Here is a 27,440-nt window from a genome sequence, read left to right on the forward strand (position 1 = left end):
GTTTTATTTCATTTATTTCATACTCCTTTTAACATGTTTAATTATTTTTAGGTTACGACCCCTTGACATAACATTTATGAGAGCAGTTCACCATAAAGTAAACATTGTACCTGTAATAGCTAAAGCTGATACCCTCACAAAACATGAAGTTCAAAGGTTAAAGAAAAGGGTATGTAATAATGTTTGTCAAATATTTTTATGCTCTAAGAATTTTTTAATCATTCATCTTACATCATTTTTAGCTCATCATTTCCCACTGGTAGATTTAATTTATGGACTAAATCGAGGTCAGTTCATACAAATATGTGTGTTAAAACAATATGTTTAATAATGGAACCATATACTGGAGAAACAATATTTTCTGGAGTGACAAAAAAAAAAAAAAAATTTATGACATGATTAGCAAGAAAACCTATACACACATATATTTTTTGCCTTAACCTTCCACTGACAGAACATTTTAAGCAACTGACTTCTTACAATTTAACCTTTTCTCATGTTGTTTGAATTAGCAATTTGAAATATGCTTCAATGCTACCAGACTTGGTTAAAATGTTTATGTGATCGTAGTCTGGTACAAATACAAAATAGTTATGCTATGAAGCTCTGTGTATTGAAATATTTTATCTAGCTAATAGCTTGTAGGGTTATAATGATGCTTGATATGTTGTTGTGGAACATTATATCTTGTGTCATAAATCAGATTTTACTTCATTTTGGAAAAGCCAAAAAATGTTTTGCAAAAAACAATCAATCTGATTGGATCACCCAGTTTCTGAAAAGAAAGAAATGATTGTATAGTATGTTAAGGGTTGTTCCATGTTCCAGACGTAAATGAAGGGTAGGGAGTTGGAAGGCACTTTTAAATATTACCCTGCAATGCATAAAGTTTTCATTATTTCCTATAATGGTTCATGCATTCCATTTTAGATAAACACCAACTATAAATTCAATTTATAAAATCAATTCTGGAACTGCCCTAAGATAAATACAGACTGAATGAAGGGTATTAGTATATGAGTTTTGGGTGCAGTGCTTCTTTTTAAATAATATACTGCATATGTATATTTCAGGTTCTGGACCAGATAGATGAATATGGAATCAGTATCTACCCACTACCTGATTGTGACTCAGATGAAGATGAAGACTACAGAGAACAGTGTCGTCAGCTCAAGGTCAGTTAACTTCAAAATGTCTTGGTATTTCTTTGTTCTTGGGTTGCTGTTTCATTGTCATGTACCCCTCATCTGCTATGATTCACATTTAAAAGACTAAAAATACCATATGCATAGCCATTGTACAAAATACAAAATTAAAGAATGTATTGCTAATGGGAAAACAAATAATAAAGATACCATTTTGGCCTGCTATTGAATGAGTAGTAAGTTAACCTTGATAGTAGTGCCCAATTATCTCCCCTGGCTACTGTAACCTAACTAATTTTCAAGAGCAACTTTTATTTGTTGAAAAGAAATGCAAACTTAAATCTTCACGATTATATGAAACTAAATTCTTTTCAAATATGAATACATCAACAAAGTAAATAGCAAAAAAGATTGTTGCAATGTCAGCTGGAAAGAGCAAAACAGGGGAAAAAAAATCCACAAAAGCTATTTGGTTTACAGCATTTGATCTCAAGGAAAATTACCTTGTAATTGATACATTTATATCTTTCAAGTATTAAAATGCTTGGTTTGCAGAGTGGTCTAGAGAGTTAATTGACAAACAACAGCAAATACAGTATCGGTTTAAGACTCTAGGGTAATTTTCAAAAATGGTATGGCATGCTCATTCTAATGTATATTTACTGTGTATTCAGAAATTAGCGCGAGATTTTCATTAATGCAAATAATGCGACTGTGTGAGATTCGCAATAATAAGAACTCGCATTCTGATATCTGATACATATATCTGAATGCAGGTTTTTATTGAAATCGCAATAATTAATTTCACATTATTGTCCATTCCTTAAAAATCGCAATAATATATGCACGCAATAATTTCTGAATTTACAGTACTTGCTGCAGACAAATTGTTTACCTGGTCATAACAGTTTCCTCCACCGACTATTCTGATCCATATAAAAAACATGAATTTAAAAAAAAAAAACGTGAATATAAAACCACATCAAAGAAATAAACATCATTCAATCACTTAGGGATATTATTTGGCACATATAATATGGTGAGTGCAAAAATTAAAACTGCTTTTAAACCTTGATGTTACAAATCTTAGGCAGAAGCTTTTAGGTTTTATTTATAAGAAAAATAAAGTTAGAAATTTAATATTTGATTTTTAGGAAGCAGTGCCTTTTGCAGTCATTGGAGCCAATACAGTTATTGAAGTTAAAGGTCGTAAGGTCAGAGGTCGTATGTACCCATGGGGTGTAGTTGAAGTAGAAAATCCAGAACATTGTGATTTCATTAAACTGAGGACCATGCTCATGTAAGTTGTAGAGATCGAATGTGTAAAGGTCAAATGTTATTTAACCATGAAAAAATAATCTTCTATGAGAGATCAGTCTTTTCTTTCTTCCGTCCGTCCCATTTTTGTTTTTGGACTCTCACTTAAGTATTTCTTAATCAAATGTTTTGAAACTCATGTACAATGCTAAGAACCAAAACTCATTGACAAAGATCGAATTTGGGCAGTGAGTCTCTTACCATTCTAGAGTTATGCCCCTTATAACTTTGAAAATTGCAAATTTTTTCGTTTCCACACTCTATTAACTTAAGCTTGCCTCATGCAAATTTTAACTCTTTCACAAGCTAAGGACAAAAAGTGTGATCTTCACTTAACTACTATTAAGGTCATAAATCAGAAAAATCATTACATAAGAAATAAAACAAAACAGTGATAATATGAAAATAACACACAGCACAAAAATACCTAAGACGTAGAACAATAGAAAACTAGCAGTGACATCAGATGCTCCCAAAAAGTATTTTCACTTATAAGCAAGCTTGAGCAGGGGCATTTGTGTCCTCACACACATTCTTCTTATATTTAAAAGAATTTGTCATGGTATTATTTTATGAAAACTGACTTACAATTGCAGAAAAAATAAATAAATGAATAACTGATATTATAAATACATGTAATAAAATAACAAAAATACTGAACTCCAAGGAAAATTCAAAACGGAAAGTCCCTTATCAAATGGCAAAATCAAAAGCTCATACACATCAAACGAATGGAAAACAACTGTCATATTCCTGACTTGGTACAGACATTTCCTTATGTAGAAAATGGTGGATTAAACCTGGTTGATAGCTAGCTAAACCTCTCACTTGTATGACAGTCGCATAAAATTCCATTATATTGACAACAATGTGTGAACAAAACAAACAGACATAATATGTAATTATAATGTATCATGTAAAAGATAACTATAATTGCATCCAAAAGTGGTTGGTATTTCTGGTTTGTCGATTTTTGTTGTTGTTGATTATTATTATAACCCCCTCTCTATTTTCAGTACACATATGCAGGACTTACAAGAAGTTACACAAGAAGTGCATTATGAGAACTTTAGAGCTGACAAACTTGCAGGAGGAGGGGGCCAGGCTGTTCCAAAGAAAGTCAGGTGTGTATTTAACCCTTACTCAATTATATCATCTAAGTCTGATTATTAGATGTTTTCTCCTATTCTTTACTGTTGTTGTTGAGTTATGGATTCCTATTCTCCATTTATTTTATTTTGGTCCCCATTTTTTGCTTTTCTTGTTATTGTTTATAGGTCAGGCTGTTTGTGTTATTAAAGTACCTGAAATAAACTAACTTCTTGTAAAATAGTTAAATAATTGAGATGACAAGTTCTATAAAGTGATATTTTGCTAATACTGTGGAATCATTTTTATTCGTGGGATACCAATTATTGTGTATTTCGTTGGTTGAGGAACATGAATTAAAATGTTCAACTAAGTATCAATTTTCTAAAGGCTTGTGGGCAGGCTTTTAGAAATCCATGAAATCACATATCCACAAATGCTCAATCCACAAAAATTGGTAGGCATGAAAATAAATAAATCCACAGTTATATAAGAAATCTGTTCAATAATTGATCATGTGATCACTAAAAAGACCATAATGTTATAAGGACTGTTCCTATTCACCATGTGTAGTACCCAGGGAAGGCACTTACAAATTGGGAAACCACATATGGAGGCAAATTTAGAATTTCACCTATATTTTCACTTTACTTTGTTTCCTGGGTTCAACATATGTTTTTATCTGGAAAAAACCCTTAACCAATTTTTTACACAGAGGGTAAATTCTAAATTTAATCTACAAACTTTGGAAATAGCCTAGAATTGCTATATTTTGGTATAATTTCATTAGGGCTGATCCACAATTAATGGGGTAGAAGAATGGGAGGCACTCTTATTAATTGAATATGGGTGGTCACATTTTCCTTAGAATTTTATAAAGATGTTGTAGGGAAAAAAGAATGCTAACTTGTACCAATTATAGTTGGTGTTGAATATCATGTACACTATTGACTCATACAGAAAATAAATGATTTCTGAGGAACAGAATTCAAACTTTGACTAAGACATCAATTTAAATGTTCATTGTTTCATTATCATTTATGTAACATTCACACTTTACAGAGGACGGCAGCGTGAAGAAGCTGTTGAGCAGGAGTAGGTCTCATTTACATATTATGCATATTCATACAGTCATTCATGCATGTCACTTTAATTTTAATCATTCAACTTTGTTAGTGTTAGAGGGACATGTCAACTATAACAGATTATTCAGAATGGAAAGTTGCATGAATCCAGGAGTTACCTCCCTTTGATAACAGACCAACATCTGCATGAATTAAACCAAAAAATTCCTGCCCAAGCAATTCATTTCCACATTTTAAATGAGAAAATGTCTGCACCTATTCATACTTTCTTACAAATGGTCAGTTTACTTTCAACTTGATCAAAAGGCCATTAAAAAATGGAAAATTTTGGAAAATTGCTCATGTTAAAAACTTAATTTGATTCAAAAGAACAGTTGGGATGACTTCAAGCCGGCTATTCTTTAGATTTAAAACATGGTGGGACAATTGATTTAACATAGAAAAAGGAGAAAAATCTATTATTTAAAGAGTACTGGGTAAAAATTAATGAAATGTTGGCCCACCATGCACACATTCATTGAAATAAAACACTGATCTTTATTCAGGTGACCATCTGAATTCTGCTTAAGCAGTGTAATTTTAAACAACAATCAGATTTTTGATAGATTTAGATAGAATTTGAATTAAATTGGCCATTTGAAAAAAATTATGGACTTCGTGAAAATTTTTCCATGGTAATAGATTGTTTTCTTTATGCAAACTAATATTTCCCTAATTTACTAGATTTCAGACAATTAAAAACTTGAATTCACATGTTTTGGAGGGAACATGTGAGAGGTTAGTTATAAGGGTCTTAAGCATATAAACGAAATGCCTATGTTACGGGGGAAAAAAACTGGAGGATAATTTTGTGTAGTATGATAGAAACAACTTTAACAGCAGCTTTTCAACAAAGAAATAGAAGACTTTATAAGATTAAATTTCATTTGCAAAAATTAAGCTTTTATGGTAGCTAATGAAAATTGTTGAAATTTTTTTTAATGAATAACAGCTTTTCATCAAAGAAATACTATAAAAAATGATTAAAAAGAATGGAGCGTTTTCTAAACAGAATATTAAGATAAAATAATAACCGCTTTTCAGTAAAGAAATAAAAGAGAATGGGGCTTTACTTGTAAAGAATGTTAAAGAAAACATTTTCTCACTATGAATACTACCTTTATTCAATGATATTATTCTTTTTATTCATATGATTTTTATGTGCCAAATCTTTGAAACCATTAATTTTACAACTATAAAAAAAAAATTAAAAGAAAAAATTTGACAATCCCCAAAATTGCTAATGCGTAAATAAAAGTTGTTTATTATATAGATGAAGTTGATTTTTATAAATTTACCATTGTTATAAATTCAATTAATATCACACGTAAAGTTTTTTCATTTATTTTTTTCTGTTTGGATTTTCCTGGCTTTTTACTAGACTCGTGCATGATATTAAACAAGTAGATGTGGTATGATTGCCAATGAGACACTTTTCCACCAGAAGCCAAATGGGGTTAGCAACTATAGCTCACAGTACAGCCTTCAACAATGAGCAAAACCAATACCACACAGAAAGTATGAGACTTCTAACTAAAGATTTGCACCGTGACACTTTAAACTAATTGATTTAGAGTGTCTCATATAACAATTAATCATAGTCCGGGTTCATTTAAAACAACTTCTTGCTTTTCAATAATTGCAAAAAGAGCATCAACCTTTTTGAAGGAACGATCTGCCATTCTGATAACTGTGTTCATACACTAAAAAGGAACATGGAAATCTACAAAATAGAAAGTGAATCCAGCTAATGCTAGTAACACAGAAAAAAGTTTTGATAATCTATTTCTATATACTTAAAAGTCTGACTAATTGTCGTAAAAAATAAGATCACATGTGACCAAACCCTGCTTTGGATTAAACTTGTACTGCACACTAGTTTAATTGATGCGTCATTCCTTCACACGTTATCTGATTTTTAATATGCAATACAGCATTTAGCTATACATGTACTAGAATTCACAGTAAGATGGGAAAATTTCTAAATCAAGGAATTATTTAAATCGGGAATAATTTTTTGAATTCTAGAAAATTGTTAAGAAATGCATGATGAAAATTAACCTAACTATGGGAGGTTAGCCAGGCACACATGGCTTAGGTTCAAGTTAATTTCACCAATATTTCAGTATGAACTAACTGACCCCCTTAGCCATGCGCTGAAGGCTAACCCTCCTTAATAGGGTTAGTTTTCATCATGACTATCTTATCAATTTTACAAAATTCAAAATTGTTCCAAATTAAAATAATTCCTTGTTTTAATGTTTTGTGTGTAATTATTGTAAATTTCTATTGTGATATGTATGTCAGAAAAGAAACACACAATTGATTATGTTGTTATGTATTATTGCATTTTAATGAAAATAGAAGAATGAATATATAGTATACATAACTTATTTTATTATTTTTATTTCTACTTTTTCCTATGTGTCTGTGTGTGTGTCTATGGTACCAATATATTATATATTTGGTAAGCGTCTGATAGAAGTTGTAGTGTGTAGATTTTGTAACTCTGTATTAATTTATTTTTTATCAAGTTGATCAAAATTATGTTAATATTCTGATGTTTACTTAAATAATTTTTTGGCAGAATATTTTGATTGACCTCATTTTGGGGTCGTTGTAAAGATAGCAAGAATTGCATTCAGCTTAACGAAATTCAAGTATGTCTTGAAACAAAAAAGTGTTAGATTTTTTAAAATTTACAATTTTGATCAGCTTTCTAAAAACAATATCTTGAATCTTTATGCATATAATAAATATTTCTGAATGTAATTGAATTGATTTGAATATCCAAATATTTTATACATATCTGTTCATGAAAAGTTGGAAACTGGCATAGTTGTTAAATTTGGCAAATTTTGGCTTTGTTCTGAGGATGGATTTTAACAAATTTCTCCAATCATTACAACTTTTGTGTTGGTCAAAAGATATCTTTAGATTAAAAAAAAAATGTTATTTACTCCAATGTTAAAAGATGGATTTTATTTTTTTAATTTTTTTTTAAAGTTGACTTTATGTTGCCAAATTCCATTTTTTCATAGGCGGAAATTGACATAATATAATTTTTTTTATTTCAATTTGTGTGGTTTATATTGACAAGTGTTTTCTCTAACCAAGCATATGATTTACTTTAAACTAAACATTTTGTGCATCTTTTGCATACTTTCTCAAATTTTGATTAACTTTAATAGATGTATTTTTAAAAGCGCTATTTTATGTAGTGTGTCACTTCACATAGTCAGATACAACTGTTTATAGAAAAACACACTTGAGACGTTAAAATCTCTCTTTTGAACACCTTTATCTGTTACTAATTACTAATTATTATAATCTGTGGAACAAAATTCTGTAGTGTATAATGTTTTTGACCGGTCAGTCAGTCCGTCTGTCAGTTCTGTTCTTGTCATTACAACTCCTCTGAAACCACGCAACAGAATTTCATGAAACTTTGTAGATAATAAGGACATACTATGTAGATGTGCATATCAACAGAAAAGTATGATTCAGTTTTTATTCTAGGAGTTATGCCCCTTTGAACTTAGAATTATGGCCTAAATATACTACTGCAGTAGTTTGTCATCGCAACTCCCCTGAAACCACGCAACAGTATTTCATGAAACTTTGTAGATAATAAGGACAGACTATGTAGATGTGCATATCAACAGAAAATTATGATTCAGTTTTTATTCTAGGAGTTATGCCCCTTTGAACTTAGAATTTTGGCCTAAATATACTATTGCAGTAGTTTGTCATCGCAACTCTCCTGAAACCACACAGCAGAATTTCATGAAACTTTGTAGATAACAAGGACATACTATGTAAATGTGCATATTGACAGGAAATAATGATTCAATACTTTTTATGCCCTATCTAGAGGCATTATGTTTTTCGGTCTCTGCGTCCAATCGTCCGTCCCTCCGTCTGTCTGTCCCGCTTCAGGTTAAAGTTTTTGGTCAAGGTAGTTTTCGATGAAGATGACGTCCAATCAACTTGAAATTTAGTACACATGTTCCCTATGATATGATCTTTCTAATTGTAATGCCAAATTAGAGTTTTGTCCCCAATTTCACGGTCCACTGAACATAGAACATGATAGTGTGAGTGGGCATCCATGTACTATGGACACATTCTTGTTCTAGGAGTTATGCCTCTTTGAACTTAGAATTATGGCCTAAATATACTACTGCAACAGTTTGTCATCGCAACTCCTCTGAAACCACACAACAGAATTTCATGAAACTTTTTAGATAGTTAGGGCTTACTATGTAGATGTGCAAATCCACAAGAAATTTTTATCAGTTGACATTTGTAGGGGTCATAATTCTATGAACTTAGGAATCTAGTGAGAATTTGTTTGCCCAGTGACAATGTGGGGGCGTGGGGTATCATATGTAAGCGTACTCACAAAGGTTCTTTGATTTGAATTTAGTTAGTAAAATGGTTTTTATAGGTACTGTTTAAAAACTAAAACTGAACTTACAAATTTTATATTTGATTTATGAAATATCAAAATTACCTACTATATATGTTACTGAATACAAACAAGCAGTGCAGCAATCACTTGGCTTCTATGATATTTTATTTATAATGTAATTTCAACAACTGCATTTTAAGGCCAGGTCAATTAAAATAAAATTCTGATCATCATTTAAATCTATCGTAATTATTTAAGATGTATAAAATGTCTTTGTTTATTGATTTAATAAATGAGTTCCTTTTTATTTTTGCAATTTTTTCATCCCCTCAGAACTGAAAGATAATAGATTTTCATAAAAGATATGCCAACAAAGTTGATGCCCAGACATAAAATTCATATAAAATCATTCTTTTGGTATTAGCCATTGTCAATAATTTGTCATGCTATATTCAATGTATAGTTGTCAGATTATCCAGGGCTGACATAAAAACAATCTATAAATTTTTGTTTACAGTAAAAATCGTCGCCCTGAAAGTATGGTTGGTGGTGATGAGAAGGAAAAACAATTACAAGAAAAAGATGCAGAGGTAAGGTTAACTAAAAACGGACTGTGGCTAATGGACATTTCATGTTTTAAGGCCACCTTTAAGAAATTATTTGTTTGAGGTTACCTACCCATGCTTTGTAGGGTTGGGTAGGTAAGTAGGGATTTTATTTATTTGTTTGGCCAACAACATAAGTTACATGTTTTAGACAAGAAAACAGTTTTAGAGCAGGAAAAAATCTTGAAAAAAAAATTTGAAACGATTTGTGTCATAAAATATTTTGGGTAGGTAGGCAACATCGAACAATTTAAATGTATTTTTGACCCAAGATTTAGTGTTTAATCGTGTACTTGTAAAGGGGCAAACTGGCTCGCATTTATATTACAATTAAATAAAAGGACATGTTTAACTTGTGAAAAAAAAAATGTAATTTAATTTTAAAGTTTTTATTTCCAATCTTGTTTGTCTAAAACCTTTGATAAAACCGTAGCTAATAATGAAATAAATCTTTTAAATGATCAATAGTCTAATGTTAGGTGTAAACACTGGTAAAAAGTAAATAAGGGAGCATTAAACATTTAGTTCTGTAAATTTGAGAAGTTCTAGTTTATATGTAAATGATTTTTACTGCCAATCAGACCTAAAATAATTCTTTGTATCTACTTAAAACCTATTTGAATCTGTATTCTTTTTAATAGAAAATTCAAACTTTTTTTACTTCTATCACAGCTGAGGAGGATGCAAGAGATGGTAGCTAGAATGCAGGCTGAGATGGAACAACAAAAACGTATGGCTGGAACACCAGGCAAACAAAATGGGGGAATCAAAACAGAAAATGTCTAGGTATGTTTGTTATGAGAACCTATGTTTCTGTCATCATAATATTGAATATTCTGAAGATAGTACATGACCGACCCTTTAGAAGGGGGAATAAAGATATAAAAAAAAGAGGAAGACACAAAACAATTAAGGTGGTATATAACACTACAGGGAGATAACTCTGTAAAGATCAGCTGAACGTTTTAATCACTTTCTATTGTTAAGGAAATATTAAGCTTCTCAATGATCAAAATTAGTTTTTGTCAAACTGCTATAATCCAATGAAATATTTCTGTTAAAGTGTGTGGTTCAAGTTTTTGAAATTTTTATATTTTTGTCAAAGGGGCAAAGTAAATATTTTGTCAAAATTTTATGAAAATTAAACGAGTCAAATTAATTTAAGCCAAGGTGTTTGGTACCACCTCAAAAAGCAAATAGAGAGAAGTACTGACTAAGAAAAACAGACAGACATTAACAGTGAACACAAAAAAATCAAGGTTTCTGCAATAGACTTTATCCCCATTTGGGAATCTGCAACACTTGACTTGAGCATTTGTGACACTTGAACTAGTGACTTCATACAACGATCTTTTGTGGAGTCAGACAATTTTTTCTTGTGACATCAAAATTTTACTAAATTGTCTGTGATGTCGGTAATGTAAGATTTTCACTCATTTTTGGTTTCGAACCATTCTTTTATCCATATTGTTCAGAATTATTGTAATGCTACATATATATTATGAATTATATTTATTTAATCATAAGTTTATCATACTTTCTGGTTTCTCCAGATTACCTGTTGTTTCATTCCAAAGAGTTATGAGAGAACACATTGTCAAAATTTTTTTAAAGAAATTTTCAAGTTGAGATTTTATGTAAACTTCTAGTCGCCTGTCTTTCATTGAATTTTAAAGCAGATTTTAAACATGTTGAATTAAAGACAACTTTCCTTACAAAACTCTCTTTAGTTTTGCTGTGAAAGAAAACTTACCTCTACCAATTATGTTCTTGATTTATATTTACAGATTTAGTGCCACATATTAGATGGAAAACAAGTTTTTATGACAACATGGTGCTACCAAGGCAACAGTTTATTACTAACATTGAGTTGGAATGGCATTTGTTTTCTAACAGAATTTTCCATCAAATTGCAACAGTTTCTAAACTTTTTGTATTTCATTCCTTGTTAAAGATCAAAATCATATTTTGTCAGAAATTTTATATTTATTGTAAACAGTTGCAATTTATTTTTATGGTGTATTTTTTGTTGCTTGTTTTATTTTGCAAATATTTACAAAGGGAGACAAATGTGACATGTGAAAGGGAAGAACTGTGCAATTATCTCGTACTTATTCAACACATATTCATACAAATGTTTCAGACCTTAATCACTTGTGGGAAATTAAATGTTAATTCAGTATTATGAAATATGATAGGTCGAAGATGTTAGATACAACAAATATTTAACCAATGAATTTCTTTATTACATTATAAAGTAGATCAATGTGTTCTTCTTACTAATGAGTTGAATTATATGACATGGATTTTCTTTTTAGTTATTGATCTCTTAATTTGCTTCAATTAACTTTTGGCATTTTATTATTCTTAACTACTGAAAAATATATTCTAGTCAATTTCTCTTGCCAGCTTTAAGCTTTAATGATACTTAATATTTTACACAACTACAGCAAGTATAGTGTTGTTTTTTTTAAGATCTCAATGATAAATTGTGTTTCAAATTTTCAGAAAAAGGCAGTTTGGGATATTTGATGTTTTCAGTAACTTCAAATTAAAATGGATCCAGTAGGAATAAGCTAAAGTAACTTTTTATAAATAAAAAAAAAAAGTATTAGCGATCACTTATAGATATAAAAATGTTTTGTCCAAATTGTTTGGGGTTATAGCCTGAGCAAAATTTTAACATGTACATACAGGAAGTAGTTTAGAGCCTGTATCCCTGTAGACCATTAATTGTATCTTTAGTAGACATTCCTTCGGTGTAGTTTGTCAGAGGGACCAGGTCTCTGTCATATTTGTTTTAACAGCCTTATCTGAAATGATTTAATGCACCAAGACTTAGTATGTGAATCCAAAACCTGAATTGTTTCATAGTATTTTTACATTAATCAGTAAAATACCCTCAGCTGAAATAATGTTTTCACATTTTCTGTTGAATTCTAATTCATTCATGTATAGGTATTAGAATACCTCAAAACAGATCCTTGCTTGGGAACGGCAGGTTCATTCCTATTTAAAAAAAATATTTCAGGATACCAGCAAAAAGTTATTACTGTTGATTTATTAAAGTGCTAATTTACCAATTGAAAAATACTGCTGAATAATGAACAAAAACCTATACAAATGTCTTCCTCAAGAGGGATAACTCTATAAGTCAACAGAACGTTTAATGGCATTGTGTTATCTCAGACCAATTCTATAAAGAAAATAATTGTTACTTATGTTTTGTGCCTATTTTCTGCAAATCTTTGTTGCAACTAGCTTGTAATTTTTTAAAAGGAAAATCAATAAAAATAGAAATAAACAAATATTTTAGAATTTGCTTTTTAATTGAAGTGATACACCAACTCTCCCACCAAAAACAAATTCAGTATTTTTATGCATTTATTTCTATAGAATCTCATACTTCTACATAGTTTATAGTCAGCAATAATTTTATATCATTTTACTGCATAACTGTAATTATTCCATTTATTTGTGTCAAATTTTATTTATTTGTTGTTTCGTATATTAATCACGTTCATTTATGTCTGGTGTTTCTGTTCTGACCAGTCTCAAAATTATTCTTAGATGATAACAGGTTTGATATTGTCACAATTTCTTCATATCATTCGAAATTTAAAACATTGGTACGTTTTCCTTATTTATTAAACTATTTGTCAAATGGAATAGATTTTATATTCAGACTAGCACCAGTCATACGATTAACTACAAAGTCACTGACGCAGGCCAATGAAAATGTCAATGGACCAATATCCTGCTTCTTTATATAGGTGCTACGAATCTAATAGATAAAAAGAAAACTAATTTAGGGAGTAAGCCAAAAGGTTTTTCATGAAACTTTTAATGCAATGCATATATCATGGACTTAATTAAGAAATTGAAAATATTCATGATATAAGAGATTTTGTAAACTGTAGAAATGAAATGACAAATTTTGTATTTAAAATGTTCAAAGAATCATTTATTTCAATTGAATGCTCATCATTGATCAATTAGAATATTTTTACATTTTTATGACTTATTAAAAAACTTATTTTTGACTGGTGAGGCAGTAATAACCACTGTAAAATGTGTATTATGTGTAACATATACAATCAATCATATACAAAAATGAATTATACATTCAACAAATGAAAATAATAAAAATTTTATGTAATACACTTGTTTCTTTTAATACAAGGAAAAATGTAATGAAAAAATGGCACAGGTACATTCACACAGAACTTGTTGAACAGAGATTGTACAAAATGCTGTTAAACATCCTGAAATAGAGAGCTGTTTCAGGAAAAATGCTAACATGTATATAGGAGTCTATAGGTTGCACTTTGTAATTACAGCTGTTTCACAAATACACCTTTTTTGGGGGAGATATTTACCTACTGGCATTAGTAAGCAGTAGCTAGGTTTGGATACTCCAACTTCCTCCACCAACAAAAACTGGTCATCAAGATATAGTCAATGCTGCTGAAAGTGGCATTAAACACCAAAAATCAATCAATCAACTTGATAAATTTATCCTCAATGTCACCCTGAATATGCATGAAATATCTGGCATTAGATGTTGATTCATGTATAAAAATGAGATGATATTGTATGGATGGCAATAAGGACTGCAGACAGCTATCCACCAAAAAACAAAGGTCAATATAAGTAAGAAGATGTGGTATGAGTGCCAATGAGACAACTCTCCATCCAAGTCACACAATGTATAAAAAGTTAACAATTATAGGTCAAAGTACGGCCTTCAACACAGAACCTTGGCTCACACCGAACAGTAAGCTATAAAGGGCCCCAAAATGACTATTGTAAAACAATTCAAACGGAAAAACCAAGGGTCTAATCTATATAAAAAACGAGAAATGAGAAACACTTGTAAACCACATCAACAAACGACAACCACTGAACAACAGGCTCCTGACTTAGGACAGGTGCATAAAAATGCAGCGGGTTTAAACATTTTAACAGGCTCCAGCCATGACCCTAACATGAGACAGTAGTATAACATTACAACATAAAAAGACACTATAAAATTTCAATCGAAATGGCTTAACTTGATCAAAAAGACATTTAAACAAAAACAAGTAAACATACGCTGAATGAATAAGTTTGATCTATGACACAATATGAATACAATATTAAGGACGTTAGCAAACAATAATCAATCAATTCACTAACAAAAAAGTCTGCTTTCTAATACAGAATTTTGGTGAAATGTATATGTTCTAAGGCTAAAGGCCTTTAATTATTGTAAATGTGAATGTTCAGAACAATAGGCCCCTTCACGGTTAGTGCAGCCATGTTGAATAGGGGGCAGATTTTCATTATGGAGGTAACAATGGTTTGAAAAATACAGGAAAACATCATTAAAAGAGGACAGTTGCTTGGCAACATGCATAGGATTTCCCGTACTTTCATACTATTTCCACCTCTATCCAAAAAATCTGCCCCTATTCAATATGGCCGAACTAATCGTAAAGTGGCCTATTAAGTTAATTTTGGAGAGCATCATTGAGAAAACATGAAAGGTCATTCAACTGAATTGTTGTATTCAAGATGAAATTTTTCAAACGTTTCTGGTTTAATATTTTATACTTATTGAAACAAATGTGGATCAATTTTAGGAAAGTTCAATTAATACAAGGTCTATATGCAAGAGCATTTGTATTTAATATAGATAATGTAAAATTTGCAGAAATATTGTGTTACAAAACATAATGTGCATGGCTTATTTTATTGAATTAAATAACCAAAATTTGAATAAATTTTGTAAACATGTAACTTATTTTCAAAACATGAACATTTTGATCGGGCAACAGATTGTTGTAAAAACAAAGGATAGTTTTGAATTATTGGCATTCTTCAATTTAAAACTTCCTGGGAAAGAAGGAAATGAAATGTTACATGCCTATTCTCCAGTGATTATAATGTAAATATACACAAACACATTATGAGGAAACTTTTGAAAAAATTAGTTTCATATTTGTGTTTTGAGGAAAACAAACAAAAATTAATTCACAATGGCTGCTTTATCATTTAGCAGTGCTTAATATTGCGTTTAGTGTCTTTTATTCAAACTTCTAATATACAATAATATGCAGTTCGTACAAAGAAAATAAAAATGTTACCCAAGGAAATTTTTTAAACTAGACTTTTCCTATAAGGAGTAATCTAGATATTTTTTTTTAAATATTTTTTTTTTCTTTTAGAAATAACACCTATGATGCTTAAAAAAGAGTCATTTTGTAGGCCTATTAAGTTTTATGTTTGCTCACAGTCCATATATTTTCTCTTTGAGTTACAAAAATAAAAAATTATGGAAGTTCGATTTGTGGATTAAAACGCCTTTCAGAAGTGTACAAATGCATCATTTATAAAAACATTTTTTTTCTTTCTTTATGTCCAATGGCAAATATTTCATGCATATTTAGGAGATTATAAGCATGTGAGATAAAAGAAGTACAAGGCATATGATTTCCTATTCTGAAATAACAACATGTCATGAGAAGCCACAAATTTTCCACTAAGCGAACTATGGTTAGATGCCATCTGTAATTAACCTTGAAGGACCTCTTGTGTCAGATGATTAGTTTTATTAAGATAAACAATAGTTCATCCTGCCTAATTATTGCAGATACTGAAAAAATTCTTTTTGCCATAAATATATAAAGATGTAGTATAATTGCCAATGAGACAACTATCCAACAGAGAGGAAGTGATGTTGGTAAAAAGAAATATAGGGCATTGTACTCAGCTCTTTTTTCATAATATTCTAACAAACTTTATGAAAATCATTTTTTTTTTTTAATAACAAGGAAATATGAAGTTTTATTTCCTTATTTTTCATATAATTCTACATTTAGAGGAACTGAAGTGAAATTCAAAATTTTTGATTAAATAAGGAAATACAAAAAAAATTGAAATTGATTACAATAACAATCAGGAAATAGTTCTTAAGTTATAATTATAACAGGAAGAAGCCTTATAGGTTTAATAATGTCCACAGTCTAATAAGTTGTCGGTAACACAGTGCTATTGTCTTTCTTTATAAGGTAAGATTTCTTTAGATCTTTTTTGAATAAATGTAAATTTTTGGCAAATGATAGCCTAAAGTATTTCATCTATCAGATGATCATTTGATTGATTTTTAGTGTTTATTGCCACTTTTAGCAGCATTGTCTATGTGATAAGTGGCCAATTTTTATTTGCTGTAGAGAACAACCATGCAACCTTGGACAGGAAAACTAAGCAATCCTAGTCAATTAATATTGGAGTCAAACACACCTTGCCATCAGCTGGGTTCAAACTCTCAACCTCAGTGTAGAGGACCACTTGAGCTTTAATATTTATTTGGTAATTGTCTATTACTAGTATTAGTCTGGTTGTATCTATCCCCACTGAAACAAGTGACTGAAATTGACCTAATCTTGACAGGATAAATTCTCATTGTGGTCCTTTCATGCTTAAATCATTGCTACAAAAGTTTTGTTTTAAATGGTTAATTTTAATTTTAACTGGCAGATTATAAGATGAAATGATTTTAAACTGTAGGAATTATAACCAGACAGACTTGAGACGCACACTGTCGGTAAAACTTTTAACAGAGAAATCAGTCTTGTCACCCATTGGCAAAATAGATGCACTAGCATGTAGTGCTTTAAGGTATTATCGGTTCACCTCATGGAAGTATTTATATTATACTTCATTCTTGATATGAATACAAGGCGAAGTGAGGCTATATATAATTGTGGCAGTGAACCAACAACACAAGAACCAGAAAAAATGTCTCTTTATGGATTTCAACTAACTATATATTTATTGACCCCCCCCCCTAAAATTACTATATAACCATATTCATATTGCATATGAAAATTCTGCTATCAACTTAAAAGTGTTTCCTTATCCGAAACCTTAAATGACCTTCACATTCCCAGCAATCCTAACTATTGTTAGTCCTATGAAAATTCATGAAAGGTACCAGGCTTCATATATGGTAAGTCACTTCAGTGACGCAGTTTGACAAACAAATCATCTATGAAGTTGAAGAGCCTTAAAAATGGAAAATTCTGATAACTTGTGCCAATTGCTTCTAATGCTATTTATGCCTAGGGGTAGAAAAACCTTAATTGATTGATTTGAATAGTTCAACATTTTATCAACAGTTAATTTACAGAAAATAACATTTTATCAACAGTCAATTTACAGAAAATAACATTTTATCATCAGTTAATTTACAGAAAATAACATTTTATCAACAGAAAATTTACAGAAAATGAATGTATCAATGATATAACATATCAACACAAAAGTGCTAACTACTGGGCTGGTGATACCTTTGGGGACAAAATGTCCACCAGCAGTGGCATCATGACCCAGTAGTTGTTAAACTCATCAAAGATAATCCCATTATTTTTTGTTCCAGAATCTGATAATACCATGTGAAACAAATACCATATGATATGCTTTCATTGCATATCCACCATGTAGATAGTTAAATTAGGGTAGAGTTTTATTTTACTTTATTTTTTGGGGGGTGGGGGTGAGGGTAGAAAGCCAAGTTAACCACTTAAATGCTTGCTGTAACAAGATCCAGGACAACTGTTGCTGCCAAAACAAATTCAAACATGGACTTGTGATTCTACATAATGCATTGAACCCAACGTACTCCAAATCCCTAATAAAAAAGGGAATGAATTGTGATTGTGGGTTCAACTTTTTTTTGTTATATATGAGTTCTGTGCATTGTAAAATACCAGGAAGTAAAATGCTATCTACCAGATACAAATCTACAGATAACTGTGATGTTTGTACATGTAAAACATAGAGGTTAATCATGCCAGATTATAACATGCCTTACATCCTCAGTATTGATACTTTAAATTCAATAATCAATGTGTGCATTTATTATTGCGAAGCCTTGACCCGTGAAATCTAATTAATGCTATAGCAACAATTTTAAGAAGAATACAAAAATTATATAAAGAAAAAAACTACCAAAATTATGATTGCGAGTTTTTGTTATTGCTAACCTGATGCTTTTGCATTTTCGCATTTATATAGATATTGCAATAATTTCTGAATTTACAGTTATAGAAACTATATAATGAACCATGCAGATGTATACATGTAAGTGCTATAGTTCTTAAATCTGACAACATAGATTTATTAGATGTATTATTATACTTTGAGGTTAACCAATCCAAATTATACCATGCTTTACACCCTCAGTATCGGTAGCATGTAGATAGTACTATATAGTACTTATATCTGACTAGTTAGGTTTATTAACTGTATTATTATTGTTACTATTTTTATACAGAATTTTTTTCTGTGTTTATACTTATGTTTGTGGTTAGTACAAGTGACTTTTTATCTGGTAAATATTAACTTTGTTTGTCTGATACTGTTCCTTTCAGAGGTAAATCTTAGTAACCAGTTTCTAAACATGATTTTATTCATAAATTGTATTTGAATTTATTTTTCTGTCTCATTTATTATTTCAGTCAAACTTATATTTGGAAATTGAATCAATTTGTCTGAAATATATTGGATATAAGTGGTTTATATATTAAAGTTAGTGATTTAGGTTGTAAACTAATTTCTACTATTTAAAGAATAACAGTGCTATAGTTGAAGATTTCCTGTCATCAGTTGGTGATTTAATGGTCGCAAATGCAGTTTTACTTGCGATTAGAAGCTAAGACATTAAAACGGATATTTGCGACTGTCAAATCAAAATTGCTCAACTGCAGTACTGTTATCCCGATTCTAATGCATTACAATAGGAAATTATATGTTAGAGCATGGAAAAAATGTATAAATTTGAAAAAAAATAAAATTCTGTGAAACTTCATGAATGATTTTGGCACATAGAATTCATTCATATGAGAACTTACATGCTGAAGGTTATTACTTTACTTCTAAGATTTAAATTTGGATAAAATTACATTAAAACAGAGTTTTTGAGGTAGGTGTGTTTTATTTTCTATAATTTTGTAGTTATGGAACGTTGATCCAAGCAATTCAAAATGACAGGTCACTCCTTAGTTGCAACATGTCAACTGTGGATTTGAATGCAATGACAAAAAATTTTACATAAAAATTGCGTTAGAATATATCATCTTAGCTTAGGATCTTAATTTCTTCCACTATTGATTACAAGTTATTATCAGAGTTTTATTGGCACAAATGTCTTTATATACCTCATTAGGACTGAAAGTGTGTTTCTACTTTGAGAATTATATTCACAAGTGTCTACTTATGGCTTGGAAAGAGAATATAGACATATCCTTTTATACATGCTTGGACTTAGATGATCTATTTCCACCTGGCAGTTTGTGGAATAAGAACTATATTTGCTTGGCCTTAAAGGATTTGTTTCCACTTGGCAGTTTGTGGTTTAGGAACTGTATTTGCATGGCCTTAGAGGATCTGTTTCCACTTGGCAGTTTGTGGTATAAGAACTATATTTGCTTGGCCTTTGAGGATTTGTTTCCACTTGGCAGTTTGTGGTTTAATGACTATATTTGCTTGGCCTTAGAGGATAAGTTTCCACCTGGCAGTTTGTGGTTTAAGAACTATATTAGCTCGGCCTTAGAGGATATGTTTCCACCTGGCAGTTTGTGGTTTAAGAACTATATTTGCTCGACCTTAGAGAAAATGTTTCCACCTGGCAGTTTGTGGTATAAGAACTATATTTGTTTGGCCTGAGGATCTGCTAATTTCCACCTGGCAGTTTGTGGTTTATGTTATAAAGTTAATTAGAGGATTACATCACCTTTGAGGCAGGTTAGTATTTACTCTATCCTATTTTTGTAGTTTTTTCATTCATACATTTGTTCTGATATATTTTGCAGAAATATTCACATATTTTGTTTTAATATCTATAGCAGTTTTAAGACTTAAATTTTAAAAAACATTTGAATAAAGACAAAAACTTCCTTTTAACCATTTCTATAAAAACAAATAAATTCTATAAAACTGTTACTAGATATCACATGACAGGAAGAGTTTGTACATGATTGTATTTTAGTTGACCTGGTTTTTTTCGTGCTACAACAAAATACAGGTCAGTCTCAAACACTGCAATTTTCAAACCTGCAGATTTTCTTAAAATTTCAATTGGAGATATTAAATGCAAGAGGACTTAATAACACATCCATGAACTTCATGTTGTGAGCCTTGAATAGGTACATAAGTACTCAAATCTCATTTAAACTCCTTTAAAATTGAGAATGGAAATGGGGAATGTGTCAAAGAGACTTAACAACCCAACTAAAGAGCAAAAAACAGCCGAAGGCCACCAATGGGTCTTCAACACAGCGAGAAAATCCCGCACCCAGAGACGGGCTTCAGCTGGCCCCTAAACAATAATGTGTACTAGTTCAATGAAAATGGTCATCACACTAAGCTCCAAAACATATAAATGAATTAAAATTAAAAAAAGTACAAGACTAACAAAGGCCAGAGGCTCCTGACTTGGATGCCTAATTGCATGCCTCTTTTGAGGTACTCAGTTAAAAAATAGAGGATTTCAAGAGGCAGGTCAACACTTCTCATTGAGGATATTTTCCATAAATCTGATCAGCAAATTTGGTAGATCTGTATACTAACCTTGACTGAAAATTTTCCAGAGTTTTAGATTTTCTTTTGCTTTTTTCCTAAGTTAACCCTAGAAGGTGTTTCAAGCTTCTGTATTCAGGCTCTTTTATATTCTGATGCTTCCAAAAGTTTTTTTTTATTAGCTTCCTAATCTTGCAGTCACAAGCATACCATATGTCAAGGTTATTCTACAAAATTTGGTGTCAAACACTTAATAATTTATCATTACATGTCACAATATTTAATGTTCTGACAATTAAATTGGTATGAAAAAATTAAGTTTTATATAGAGATTACAAAAATACAAGGTATTGAAAAGATAGGATTGATTGACAAGGATTGCAAATTATCTTGCTGAAGGTTGGTGGTTCTTTCCAGGCACTCTGGATTCCTCCACCAATAAAAACTGGATGCCTAGATATATTAAAGAGTGCTGAAAGTGGCAATGAATACAAACAAAAAATCAACAGCATTGTGTCATCTCTGACGCAGATATTCAATAAGAGTTAACTGGTGCAATTGTATAGGATTCATGTACTGGTGTTAGTTATTTACAAGCATGAGTTTTGGCCAGAATTTTACATTATATATTGAGTATTGTAGGGTCATAATGTATAAGTACCTTTATAGCTTTAGTAAATTTCAGACTTAGTGGATGAAAATTTTATTTTCAGATACAAGTGGATTGTTATCTGGAGGGATTGACATTTGTATTAGGTAAGAGTTGTCTCCCTATAAGCTAAGCCTAGAACATATTTATTAATGTAATAATCCCTATAGCTTTTTAAGGGAGTTTTGTTTTTATTGAGAAGAGACATTCTTGATTTCCTTTGTTTAATTGATTTACCTTTTGAAAGTTTGACTATGATTGTAATTGGATAATTCAGTCCCTCCACATAATGGATCTGTTCTTAAGAGAACCTGGATTCCTTTTACACTAGAAACTCTCCATGAATCTTGGATTTTGATTTGGACCCTGTGGGAGGTGTGACCAATTAGAATTCAGCTAAAATTTTTTGAGATGGATAAAAACCTGAGCTAATATTGAATGATTGATGGACAATTTTTATTAATGTCTACATGCATTCAGGCATTTATGTATAGCCATCATAGAGCAGTGGAAATTATAACAACTGAATTATATAAGAGCTGGTATGGTAGCAAATATATTGGTCTTTTTTCCTCATTAAAGTTTCATTTAATATTTTTTTTAGATAATAATATTTTCAAAGTATTAGAACATTACCTTTTGACTACTAGAGTTATCTCCCATTAGTGGGTATTAAAATTAAATTAGCAAGGCAGTTTGTAATTATAAACAATGGAGAAAACAGTTTTCATTGATAGAGTTAATTATAGACTAAACTGGCAATGTGGTAGACCAATATCTTATCTGATTACAATACATGTCTATCATTGCATTAGGTTGAAAAGATGGGCATTTGTTTTGATATTTGTTGTAATAACACATTGTTTGTCAGTGATGCTCTATTTTAGATCCAATTTTGAAACACTGTCACTGGAGAGCAGAAATAGTTGCAAAAGACAAAAAGTTGAGCCAATAATTGATAAAAAGATTAATTATGCTTAAGTTGCAGTGACCTAAATTTGCTTACATCTACGTCATTTGGTCTCTTGTGGATAGTTGTCTCATTGGCAATCAAAACACAATATTTTATGAGGGGCGTAAACATTTTGTATCTGCACGGAAGAACGCGAAATGAAATTGCCATTTCACGATGAATGAAAAATAAAAAATTTCTTGCACGTTGATCTTTTTACTGATTTCATGAAACACGGTGAATAACGAACCTTTTTCCACGGCTGCATGTGAAATAAAAATGGCAAATCACGTTGCACGAAAATAACCTTTTTTATGTTTTATATAAGTTCAACACCCACTTTGTAAAGCAGGGGTATACAAGTGATATCTGAATTAGTTCCTTTGGAGAGAGTGCTATATTGTCTGCAGGTTGAAGAACCTTGCAAGAACTATATGATTAGGGACCTTGGGGGGCTGGTTGCTAGGCAAAGGTGTTGCCTCTATCCAACATACCCTTAGTTTGCAGTAGCAGAACCTCCATTAGATTTATTGTAATTTTGTTTGTTGTCCTAAATATGCATGAAATATTTGCCACAGGATGTTAAGCAAAGTCTGTGATTATCCTTAGTTAATGCTGTTTGCCTTATTTGTTTTTTTTGTTGTTATTTCGCTAAAATCAGGTTGATGGTTTTCTCTATTTCAATATTTACATTTTGTCATGACAGGCTCTGTTATGTTTACTGTACAGTATGGTTTTTGCTCATTGTTGAAGGCCATATAGTTGTTTTCATCCTTGGTCCGTTGATCGATAGTGAATAGTTGTCTCATTGGCAATCAAAGTACATGTACATCACTTTATTTATATAATAATCGATCAATCAATTTGAATTTGTTACTTCATCTGTTTATCATCAGCAACTTCTGTCATTTCATTTTTATGAATTTTCAGAAAATTTACAGTCCCTAAATTGGTACTATGCACCTTATGTTTTATTTTATGATGTTTATGATATTAGGGGTTTCCAATGGGGATAGCTTCCGTAATAATTAAAGATGTGCCACTTAAAGGTTAAGAAAAGAATAAATTAACTAATTGAATGAATATCAATGCCAAGTGTCCCTTTGGTATCTTTTGCCTTTCTTTTGACACAAAAAAAGAATTTAAAAAAATTATAATGATTTGTTAAAATTTGTGAGATATTTGTCACAGTTATCACAAATTGGTTTTTGTCAATGAATAAAAGTACGGGGTAAGTTTATGTTATTCAGTTATGTTGACTTATCATGGCTAAGGTCACTTTTGATATTTGTTTATAGCAAATATATATATATCATGCCTCTTTACTAATATTAAATCAATTTTACACTTTTATGAACACCCATTATCAAATCCTAATGGAAAATTGTTTAACTGTTTGTCACAACTAAAAGACCAAAGCAGAGTGATGGATCAAAACGTCTTAAGTGGAAGAATTGATTAATTGTCTTGCACATAAAACTTTTAATACCGATACTTATTTATAATTTCTGAGCTTCACACTTAAGCTTTAGATTATAGAAAATGTAATCTTTTTTTTTTTTTTTTGAAAAAGCAAACAATTTAAAAATAAAGGAGTTCATATCTTTTTCCAATTTATACTCTGCCATGTATAATAAAAGTAAAATCAAGATTATAGAAAATCTTTTTATTTTTTGTTTAAACAAACAATTTAAAAATAAATGAGTTCATATCTTTTTCTTATTTATATTTCACCATATACAGCTGATATATATAAAAGTATAATCAAGATTATAGAAAATCTTGATTTTGTATTTTAAACAAACAATTTAAAAATAAATGAGTTTGTATCTTTTTCTAATTTATATTCCACCATGTACATCAAGGTGAAAAACTTCTATACAATAAGCTGTGACTAATTACTGCCTATTTATTAATAATTCAACCTGAAAATTATAAAATGAAGCATGACTCAGAATCCAGGTAGAACCTATTGATTTATAGTTAATTGTGGGATGCACATGCAGAGAAAAAACATGCATTGAGGCCATCTTAAGGAATTCTGATACTTCCTGTTCAAAGTAATTATTGTAAGTGATAATTAGATTTTCAGTCAGATTAACTTAAGTGGGAGAACTGTATATTTTTAGTTTCATGTTGTAAGTATTGTGTCGACTTTTATTGCAGAATTGATGAATTTCGTAAAATTAGAGGAAGATAAATATTTATTTAATTGAACTAATGGTTATTTAATGAACTACTTAATTAATTTGAACAATGTTGATATATGGTATAATATGCTTATAAGAGGTGCTTAGTTTTCACTGCACCTGCAACACTGGCATTGGTAGTGGGTACTTAACAACCTTAATTTGTAAAGATGTGCCACAATTTTTTTTTTAGAAGACTGAGGCAAATTAATATAGATAGTGATACGAATCTTGAATTTCCGTATGAAAACATTTATTGCTTGCTGCCAAAAAAAAAAATAAAATTGAACATGAAAGATGTCATTTCAACAGCATATTTTTGGCTGCTTACTAGGGATCATTAAATATGGAACTATATGAACAATAAAAAGATATCACTCAGTTGCTGTTATTTTAAACAGACAAAATGCATTTATTCAATTATATGTAAAAAAAAAAAATAAACTGAAAGAATATGATGTATAAAGGGAGATAACTGAGGTTTTATTTTTATGATAGAATATACTGTGTGGTAACATTTAATACAATGCAATTATTTGTTAAAATTTTAGTGGCAATTTTTTTACCCCAAGATGGTACTCAGAATAAAATCTTATGTGGGTCCATGTAGGATGATTACAGGGTTGGAATTAATTTTAAAATTAAGTTCATATATTACAAAGTGTAGAAAATATATTTAATTTATGTATGTAGGAGCCATTAAAAAATTGCCTTTTTCATTCAGCCAAACAAAATTGACATTTTTTTCAATTGCATTTAATATAAAAAAGAAGATGTGGTATGATTGCCAATAAGACAACTCTCCACAAGAGACCAATTGACACAGAAATTAACAACTATAGGTCACCGTATGGCCTTCAACAATGAGCAAAGCCCATACCGCACAGTCAGCTATAAAAGGCCCCGAAATGACACTGTAAAAAATTCAAACGAGAAAACTAACAGCCTAATTTATGTACAAAAAATGAACGAAAAACAAATATGTAACACATAAACAAACGACAACCACCGAATTACAGGGTCCTGACTTGGGACAGGCACATACATACAGAATTTTTGAAGCATGACCATATATATTTTTTACATGCTATACCATATATACAAATATGGCATTTCTAGTAACAGGAACTGCTACCCATTTTTTTCTAGTTTGTGTATTCTTCAAGAAATAGAATATGGAACACCACTGGTAATCCTATGAAAAATGCATTATGCATTTGCACTCTGGTAACCTGTGACCATACTTTTTGTTGACTCAAACCAAACTGCTTACAAATAGCTCCAACAATGTATTTTAAAAATAAATGTGTCAACTCTGTTAAAAAAAGAGTCTTTAATATAATATTGATCTTATATTTTAACGTAAATCTTTTTTTTTTAGTTTTCTTGTTTCCTTTGTATTCTTTTGATTGATTTCACCAATATAACTGTTGTAAAACATTTCCTTAGCACAAAAGTGCAGTGACATGTACAATAAATTATTATATTATAGATTGAGAAATAGTATTATGCAATTTTTGTTCTCTCTTTATTTTACAATGAGATTGTATTTGTATTTGTAAGATTTCGTTGCCAAGAAGAGACAAGACAAATACTGCGTTAAAGTCTCTCCCCAATTGTTAAATATAAAATATACAGTTTAGTAAAACACAAGTTAACAACAAGAGTCACTCTATAAAGAGTTATGAGAGACTATAAAACAATTTAACATAATTCAAATACAATTCAACTATACTGGGTATAAAAACTGTCTATTACCTGTAATTTGTTGATATTACCTGGCACTAATGTTCTTCAATGCATAGATGTAGGTTATTGACAATTAAATAAGATATCTATTCAAGTCTGGGGAGGGGCCATATTGAACTTGCAAATGTGTTTAAAGCATTTGCTGGGGGTCTCATTGCGGGGAAGGGGGGGTCTCATTTCGGATCCTGCTTATCATTGTAATAATAGCGCTTGTAATATCATGTGTCCCGCCCGTCCTCTTTTCCCCTTTTTACGCAAGATAATTTGACTTTTCAAGTGTCACGCTTACAAAAAATGGGCCAATCATGCATCACGCATACACCCCAATGAGACCCACTTATGTTGAAGGTGTCTGTGACTTTTACATGAAGAACACCAATAAAGGCCGTATTTGTTTGTTTTTGTGTATTAAGTTTGTATGAGGATTTGTGTCATGAATTAAAACAATATTATCTCTCTTTTCAATTATTTCTTTTCTGGTCGAACAACTTGTAGTTTTTGTTTGACATACTTGTGTGCAAAAAATCTTGAGTTAAAATTTGATCCTTAAAGTGTTCAAATAAAAGTTTAAAAATCTGTATTTGCTGTTTCTCTGTTAAGGAAGCTGCATTTATGGGTAAGAGGAAACACTGGGCTGCCCCAGGA

The 27,440-nt window shown here is 30.6% G+C and overlaps 2 protein-coding genes across 11 annotated transcripts in view; both read left to right on the forward strand.

The window, feature by feature from the left end:
* LOC127710653 (septin-2B-like) overlaps positions 1–13,853 on the forward strand; it is a 154,851-nt gene extending 140,998 nt beyond the window's left edge. For 5 of the 8 annotated variants that reach the window (XM_052216608.1, XM_052216610.1, XM_052216607.1 and 2 more), the window contains 8 exons: positions 52–169; positions 1,074–1,175; positions 2,300–2,445; positions 3,479–3,586; positions 4,614–4,646; positions 9,607–9,679; positions 10,367–10,480; positions 11,482–13,853. In XM_052216608.1, the coding sequence (XP_052072568.1) occupies positions 52–169; positions 1,074–1,175; positions 2,300–2,445; positions 3,479–3,586; positions 4,614–4,646; positions 9,607–9,679; positions 10,367–10,480 (694 nt within the window). In that variant the 3' untranslated portion in view covers positions 11,482–13,853. The remainder of the gene's footprint in view (positions 1–51; positions 170–1,073; positions 1,176–2,299; positions 2,446–3,478; positions 3,587–4,613; positions 4,647–9,606; positions 9,680–10,366; positions 10,481–11,481) is intronic. The other 3 variants (XM_052216604.1, XM_052216606.1, XM_052216605.1) reach the window with 3 other exon arrangements.
* A 2,748-nt stretch (positions 13,854–16,601) lies between these two features.
* The window catches only part of LOC127710652 (septin-2-like), a 635,810-nt gene continuing 624,971 nt past the window's right edge, over positions 16,602–27,440 (forward strand). Inside the window, exons 1-2 of one of the 3 annotated variants that reach the window (XM_052216598.1) lie at positions 16,638–16,746; positions 21,970–22,012. The gene's annotated coding sequence lies outside the window, so the exon portion shown is untranslated. Of the gene's footprint in view, positions 16,747–20,284; positions 20,483–21,969; positions 22,013–27,440 lie in introns of those variants that run through there. The other 2 variants (XM_052216599.1, XM_052216600.1) reach the window with 2 other exon arrangements.

This window comes from Mytilus californianus, unplaced genomic scaffold (assembly GCF_021869535.1).
Source record: "Mytilus californianus isolate M0D057914Y unplaced genomic scaffold, xbMytCali1.0.p SCAF_8, whole genome shotgun sequence".
NCBI lineage: Eukaryota > Metazoa > Mollusca > Bivalvia > Mytilida > Mytilidae > Mytilus > Mytilus californianus.